The following is an 8,134-nucleotide window of genomic DNA, read 5'->3' as shown; positions in this document are numbered from 1 at the left end:
CTTGCCCATCTCAGTTTTCACAGGAGTTAAATTGAACCAATCCTAAAAATAACCTAATCTTACAATACCTCGTCTCTCTCTGTGAGTATTTTAGGAAACGCTGTATGGACTGACAGACACACATGGTGTTCACATGCTAAGGCTGAGACTGACATTTCAGTCCAGTGGGCACAGCTTCAAATGAATGAGCGTTTACAGTGCAGCTAGCAACTGGTGTTGGTGTACAGCGCCCATGAGTGCACACGGGACAATAATTATCTCTGGGCGTGTGCTGAGCTGAGGACAGTTATTTGTAACCCCATATTGTATTTATCTGTAAAGATCTGCCAGCCTGGTCTTCCTGTGGGTAAAACTGAATAGAGACAGAAGTGATGCTGACACAAACAACAGATGCATTTCAAATAAAAATGTGCGACCTACCAACAGCGAGGCAGATGGCAGCGCAGAAATCCGGATGTAGAGAGCGGCGAGGCTTTTTTTAATTCTCTAGTCTTTGCACTTCATCAGGCACTTTCAAAGGAAAATCTAGAGATAAGAAATGTGCCGAGTCTGCTTGGTGACATATGGCAACAAATGTGTTCATCGGTAAACTCACGCTGACACACAAGGTTCAGGCGTCACACGTGGTTGTGTCTCCAGAAAAAGACAAACAGGAAAAACAGAAAAAGGGTCCATTAAGCTTCGTAAAATTAAAATAAAGTGAGTGATGCTGTGAAGAGTTTATTCGAGCAGCTCCCTCTTAATTCTCCCATTGTGTAGATCTGTTGCTTCCTTGTTGCTCCTGTGGGAGAGGATACTAAAATTAAGAGCATTTAACAAAACCACATTAATCAGAGGCTCCCGGACTGAAGCTCCCTCAGCGCACAAACAAGCACTGAGGCAGACGCACATAGACATAAAAGGGGGTTACGGTAAAGTATTTTGATGACATTCATTTGAAGGCCAGCTGCCAGACCTTGGGTCAGATTTTGGATAATCTTGATCTCAATGCACTATGAGCAATACACTCATGTATCTCTGGGAGGTGTTTGTTTTCCATGCTTAATAACAGGCTTATAAAGCGCAAAGCTAAAGGCTTAATTCCTAATTCCTTTCCACCACTCCTCAAGTACGCACTCAGGCTTTACACACACACACACACACACACACACACACACACAAACAATCTCTTCCCTCCTCAATGATCTGCTTAATGACCACGCTCTGTGTGTGTGTGTGTGTGTGTTCCTGTAGGTTTTATGAGCTGTGTTTCATTAAGACTGGGCTGTGTAGTGGAGGAGCTGCTCCCCGTGTGATGACGAAGGAGAGATCTCCACACAAAGGGAGTTGTCATGGTAATTTATATGGACAGAAATGTCACACACTGACTGGATAAAGAGGCATTTTGGGTCCACTGCCAGCTGACTCTGTGACCAGTCGACTTTGTTATTTGGCCAAAAGGCTCCTGAGTGTCTGAAATCACAGTGTTTAGGAGTATCTGGTTAAAGAGACCTTTACTTGAAAGATCAGAGGAGAAACAGGCCAAACCTTAATATAACTCATCAACACTGTTTCACACACTACTCTTGTTGCTGCTGGAGAACGCCCATCTCTTACCGTCCATCAGGTGCTGTTTAGCCTTCACCACACACACACACCTGCAGTACAGATGGAGTAGTTTAGAGCGTCCCGAGGAGCTGATGCCTGATAGTTAAGAAGGTGTGAGCCCTCGGAAACAGACAGAAAGCCCACCTTCAAACAATAATCACAAGGCGGACTGAAGAATCGATGACATCAGCAACTTGTGGCTCTATGGTACACAGCTATTATCAGAAGTAGCACATCATAATGCTGATGCAGGATCATACCTGGTCAGTGAACGATTCACTAAGACAATAAAACTCTACCTTGAATTAGTTGTAAAAAGAAAATCCAGATTAGCCCATTGCAATAACAAATTAATTAATAAAAACGAGGCCATTCAATTCAATTCAATTCCCAATGACATCTGAAAGGCCAAGAGCTGTTTACCTCCAACAAAATAACTACAAGGAATGCACAGTGGTTGCACTAGTTACTGTGCTCAGCTCCAGAGCTGTTGGTACTGATTGTCTGTGAGTGGCAGAGAGACAGCAGGCCAATAGAGAGCAGGCTGGTCCGGCTGCTGGAACCCTCTCTGTGTTGTCAGTACTGACCAAACAAATGGCTTTCAAGTGTTTGTCATGGGGCAGCTACTCAATGAAGCACCAACTAGCCTCATTCCTCAGTGGCTTTATTATACTGGCATTACTGTTATCAAGAAAACACCTCGTGGTTACTGATAAAAAAAACAAGAAACTTAGTGTTGAGAACAACGGAATAGTGATACATATTGTTTCTGGGCTCATGCGATGAACTGCACACTATTTATAAAAGACATAAGTCAAAGGAGACATGTTCCGTTTTATTTGCGCATATATTTTAGCGGCCAAACCTTTTTTTTTTTCTTTTCAAGCTAAAATAAGAGCAATTATCGATAAAGTTATGAAAAAGTCAGAAGAAGAATATAAACGTTGAAGTGCTGTGATTAGTCTGTAATGTTTTGTTTTGAAGGACTTACCCTGAAGGCGGTTTCGAGGACTCGGTCATTGCAGTGATTGCGATCTACTCGAGGTGATAGCGGTGCTCGAGCTCCGAAGATCCGCTGTTGCTCCTAAACTCGTTGGATGCCCATTATGCTAACACCTGTGAGTTAGCACACCAAACTGACATTTATTTTCGCAGCGGTGAGGTTTTTTTTTTAACATATCTCTAACAATAAAACGACATTTTGGAAAGAACAAAACAATTTAGTATTTTCTATTTCAGGTCCAACAAGTGACAGAGATGACAGTCCAGCTGGACCCGAAGCACAAAGACCGCAAAGTGAACGCTAACTACGACACAATAATCGATCAAATGTTCAGTAGTCCAACTTACTGTGGTGAGTCAAAACTGTCTTACTGACTCATTATCATGGACTGAGTTACTTGTCAAATCCACTTGCTATAATCTTCGCAGTCCCTCCGGCTGACTTTCCCTCGAGCATTGTCAAGTCAACTGGATTATTGCATTAAACTTCCGGTGTGACATTTCAAAATAAGAGTTTGGAGTTTGGATTCTTCCCCTCTCCCCCACATTTTACCTCTTGTAGACAAACCTGTATACAGTACGTATGAGTACACAAATGATTAAAAGGCGTGTGCCTTTTAATAATCGGTTTTGGATTACGTATGCAGTTGGGCTGTCTTACTGCCTCTGTAAGGCAAGGCAAGGCAAGGCAAGTTTATTTGTATAGCACATTTCAACAACAAGGTAATTCAAAGTGCTTCACATAAAACCACTAAAAGCATCAAAACATAAGGCAAAAGAAAAGGAGATTTAAAAACAATTAAGAACATTCATTGAAACAATAAAAACAGTGTAAGAAATAAAATACAGTAGTAAATGCAGAAATGCAGGAAATTGATTAATATATTAATTGAATGTGGTTCAATTAAAGGCAGCAGCAAACAGAAAAGTCTTCAATCTTGATTTAAAGGAGCTGAGGGTCTCAGAAAAACTGAACGCTGCTTCTCCATGTTTAGTTCTGACTCTGGGAACAGAAAGTGGACCAGTCCCAGATGACCTAAGGGGTCGGGATGGTTCATAAGGTAGCAGCAGATCAGAGATGTATTTTGGCCCTAAACCATTCAGTGCTTTATAAACCAACAGCAGGATTTTAAAGTCAATTCTTTGTTTGACAGGAAGCCAGTGCAAAGACCTCAGAACTGGAGTAATGTGATCCTGTAACGCCACTGAGAGCGTCCACTCTTATATTTGGAAGGCAATGCTACACGACTTCCTGTATTTTGCTGCTGCGTCTGTCTAACTTAGTGCAGCTCTCTCTCCAGACCGCCTTCGTCAGCAAATCGCACGTCAGTCGGTCTCATTGGGAATTCACTGAGCGCCAGCTGGAGAGCGACGGTCCGAATAGACATCATACGGTCTGCGATAAAGACACAAACAAAAATAAAGTCAATACAATTATGCATCAGAGTCGACAACATAGTGATACACTTCTAGGTTAAGAGACATTGCCGTCGTTATTGCTAGAATTAGTATTAGTAATGTATAGGCAGTAGTAGAAACATCATCATCATCGTCGTCGTTGTTGTACGTTAGGTTCAATAAGCCTATGAGATAATAAAAGCTTTAAGTCGTAATTTAGCTTCTATGCATAATGTCTCATTGAAATTCTAGGATGGAGATTCAAATCTTTTCTCCCGGCATGCTTTGTGCTATCGTGCTCATGCAGCATCTCCCTGCACAACGGAGGTGTGACTCTTCACCACAAGGGGTCACCCATAGACCAATCTACCACTATCCTGCACACCAGTCCGTGCTGCAAATGCATTTGATGTGGTGCTCCACTTAAGGTTCGTTAATGGATAGTCAGGGCTGAAAAAGCATTACTTTAGCGATACGAATAGCAATAAGAAGAATGTATCTATAGCAACAAAAACTGTGCAATATGTAGCCAAAAACAGGGCACAGTCACACAGCATCAAGTCTATATCAATATCATAATATCATAATACCAGACGCCTTTTGAAAGTATGTGTGTCTGTTGGTAATACTGTGTTTTTGCTCTAATACAAAAACACACTAAACACATTGAACTAATACTTAAAGCTGTAAATGGAGCAAACAAAAGGCGTCCCCCTGTCACCAAAAATTGACTGGCACATAATGTATCACTCCCTGATTATTAGTCAGATGGTGTTATGATTACACTGACCATGACTAAATCTATATCATCATTGCTCTGATTGAATTACAGATCTGTCTACAAAGGAGTCAAAAATAGCTATAATTCTAACTGTAATCAGTCCGTAACCCTCTTCTAAGTTACTATTCATCAAAGACTCAAACTCTTCAATTGATATATTAATCTAAAGATAAAAGATAAATAATTATTTTAAAAATAATTTTACTTAAGTCTAGGTATGAAAGTCTGACACGCTTGTGGCCATATGAGTGCCTGCTTTGTTTTGATGTGCCAATCTGTTATTTTTGTTCTCTACATATCAAGCATGCCTTGTGATCTGTTGGCTCCTGATAAAGATCTTGAAGTCACACTTAAAGAGCACACAGGAAATGAAAGCTGACAACTTCTGATTCTGTGCTACTCATTAATAGGGGAGTACAGACTTTGAGACAGTTCATACATCGTCATACATTTGAGGATATCGTGTCCATAAAGATCCGGACAGAAAAATAAGGCGCCCTGAAGTGCAGCCACTGACTATACCTGACAGGACAAGACATCACTGAGACATCACCATGTCAGGTGAATTAATTTTAACAACTGTACATGTTTTACATGATGTAGCTTTGTATGTAGATCAGTGTAATATTGTTGTTAAAGGAATATTGTTGTCTGTGATCATTTGTAATGAGTCCTAATACGCTGCTGTCGGTTTTATGTCCATTTTCCACTTAAAAGCAAACACTGTAATGCAGCACTGTATTTCTTTGGGCTTCCATTTGGAAGGTTTTCATTTAGAGATGTACTGCAGATATAAAGGTTACATAAAAAGACTGGATGAAATTTCGCATATTTATTTGGGGACTTAAATAAAATCTCCTGTGATCCACCTGTGGGTCCCGACCCTGTCTATGGGAATGACTGCTTTATACTATATGTATTTGTCAAACATATTGCCTTCAACATTAATCAACTAAGGCAGACAAAAAGGAATTCACAACTGAAGGAACTTAAATACCATTTTAATTCAAAAATTGTTCTAAAATAATTGTATACGGTGAACACATTTATGATGACGGATAGTATGCAAGTTGATTGTTAATAGGTATGCAACCTCATACGAGAAACTTGGCACCAGTGTTTGTGTCGGTGATATCAGTTCAAGTCCCTTTTCATAGTGTGTTAATTGTTTTGTCTACAAATACATAGTTTGTAAGTGACCTATGAAGACCAACAGGGGGCATAATAACCTTCATTATCAATTGACTATGAGGGTTTATTCACCCAAATTACATTATTTCGCTCTCACATTGGGGACAGTCAGTGAAGATAGTTTTGGTTCATTGTATTTTATTCATTTGGTTTTGATTCGGTCTTGAGATATCCAGCCCTCAGATTCCTGCCTTCACACCAACACGGTGGAGTGAAATTCTGTGCGTGGTGCTCACGGCAATGAAAAATTCTAAAAAAATAGTCTCTATGAAAATGGTTGCGATGATGCAGTTAAAATTGGTGAACGTTATGTTTTAGTGCTGTGAACACCAAACTTCAATTCCATCCATTTACCTCCACTAACAGCATGTGTTTCACTGCAACCTGGCTGTTTTAATGGAGGCTGTATATTATATCCCAATGTGCAAGGATTCAATCTAAAATAACGTTAGATGTTGTAAGTGCTGAACATTTTTTATTTGTTTTTATCTTTGTCTGCAGATGATGGAGAAAATGTCACGACAACACAACTGTACGATTATTCATCCTATTATGACTATGACTATGGCGGTAACACATTCAGTCCTTGCAGCACCGCCAATTTGAAGGATTTTGGCAAGGTCTTTCTGCCCACTCTCTATAGTTTGGTTTTCGTCCTCGGCATCGTAGGTATGTGTGTTTGTGAGAGAGTTAAGAGTCAGTGAGCGAGACCATTTCTTTACATATGATGCATAATAAACTGGAATATTAAACCATGTCTTCCTCCCTCTCCCAAGGCAATGGTTTGGTGGTGTGTGTCCTGGTGAAGCACCGCCGCCAGACCAACTTGACAGACATCTGCCTCTTCAACCTGGCCGTCTCCGATCTCGTCTTCGTCCTCACGTTGCCTTTCTACACGCACTTCTCCGTGGTCGGTCAATGGCCTTTCGGAGACTTTATGTGCCGCTTCGCCTCTGGCTCCCACAGCACCGGGTTCTTCAGCAGCATCTTCTTCATGGTTGTCATGACGCTGGACCGCTACGTGGTCATCATGCACGCTCACAAGGTGGCGCGATATCGCACTCTGAGGGCAGGCGTCGCTCTGACCGTGCTCGTCTGGATGCTGAGCTTGTTCGTCTCTCTGCCGGCTGTTCTCTTCACGAAGGTGACGAATGAGTCTGACGGGATAAACTGTCACTACGCCCCGGTAAACGATGCCTGGATTCTCTACAACATCGTCACGACAAACCTATTGGGTCTTGTGATTCCCTTGTTGGTGATGACAGTTTGCTACTCCAGGATCATCCCCGTACTGGTGAACATGAGGAGCGCAAAGAAGCACCGCGTTGTCAAGCTGATCATCTCCATAGTGATTGCCTTTTTCGTATTCTGGGCACCATATAACGTTTGCCTTTTCTTAAAGTCTCTGCAACTTGAAGCTATATTGAGAGACTGCGAAGTAAATTTAATGCTGTCAATAACAGTGACCGAGACCATTGCTTACACCCACTGCTGCCTGAACCCCATCATATACGCCTTTGTGGGACAAAAGTTCATGAGACGAGTCTTGCACATGCTGAGGAAATGGGTGCCTGGGGTTCTCCTTCCCTCCCCCAGAGATCTTTCATACAGCTCATACAGGAAAAGCTCAGTCATGTCCAGGTCCTCTGATGCCACCTCCAATTTCATCATGTAGGAGGTGGATGCCAGATGATGGTCCATATTATCACTGTTCATGCTGCATGATTTTGTTCCGTCACTTCCTTTTTTCCACCTATGACGGTGTTGAGTCATCAGCACTGTTCCATCTTAAGAAGCTGCATGTATGTGTACATATTATCTTTAGATTTCTACTTGCATTTTAAGTTTGCACTGGAATATTTCGTGTTGACAATAACATGTCAGATGTGTAGTGCCATCAAGTGTGAGTATCAGTATCACTTTATGATCTCAGGGAATTTCTCTCAAAAGTTATACGATGCCCCTTCTTTTCCTGCTGAGCACTTGACTGTAAACCAGGAACCTTTTGTTTGTAACGGCCTGCGACCACAAAGTTTGTTTTAGCGTGGCTGAGTCCTTTCAAACGCAAATTGAAGAGAAACATTCATGCTGTATGGTATTAAACAATAAATTGTTTTGTTTTTTTACATGTCCTTGTGAAAGTTCTTTCACTCAATGGCTGATGATGAATCAAAG

At 41.4% G+C, this 8,134-nt stretch overlaps 2 protein-coding genes across 7 annotated transcripts in view; one reads left to right on the top strand and one right to left on the bottom strand.

Moving 5' to 3' along the window:
* The window catches only part of cobl (cordon-bleu WH2 repeat protein), a 46,281-nt gene extending 43,233 nt beyond the window's left edge, over positions 1 to 3,048 (bottom strand). For 5 of the 6 annotated variants that reach the window (XM_031873715.1, XM_031873721.1, XM_031873718.1 and 2 more), the window contains exons 1-2: positions 2,938 to 3,048; positions 2,579 to 2,703 (exon numbers count right to left, since the gene is read on the bottom strand). In XM_031873715.1, coding sequence (XP_031729575.1) covers positions 2,579 to 2,607 — 29 coding nt within the window. In that variant the 5' untranslated portion in view covers positions 2,608 to 2,703; positions 2,938 to 3,048. Of the gene's footprint in view, positions 1 to 2,578; positions 2,724 to 2,937 lie in introns of all 6 variants that reach the window. The other variant, XM_031873716.1, reaches the window with a different exon arrangement.
* Positions 3,049 to 5,192: 2,144 nt separating this feature from the next.
* Positions 5,193 to 8,108, top strand: LOC116397886 (C-C chemokine receptor type 1-like). Its single transcript, XM_031873787.1, has 3 exons — positions 5,193 to 5,329; positions 6,461 to 6,628; positions 6,736 to 8,108. The coding sequence occupies exons 1-3, from the start codon at positions 5,323 to 5,325 to the stop codon at positions 7,632 to 7,634; spliced, it is 1,074 nt and encodes a 357-aa protein (XP_031729647.1). The 5' UTR covers positions 5,193 to 5,322; the 3' UTR covers positions 7,635 to 8,108.
* Positions 8,109 to 8,134: the final 26 nt, after the last annotated feature.

Source organism: Anarrhichthys ocellatus, unplaced genomic scaffold (genome assembly GCF_004355925.1).
Source record: "Anarrhichthys ocellatus isolate YVR2014 unplaced genomic scaffold, GSC_Weel_1.0 scaffold74, whole genome shotgun sequence".
Taxonomy (NCBI): domain Eukaryota; kingdom Metazoa; phylum Chordata; class Actinopteri; order Perciformes; family Anarhichadidae; genus Anarrhichthys; species Anarrhichthys ocellatus.
The sequence above is the reverse complement of the archived record's forward strand: the minus strand, read 5'-3'. Positions and strand labels throughout refer to the sequence as shown.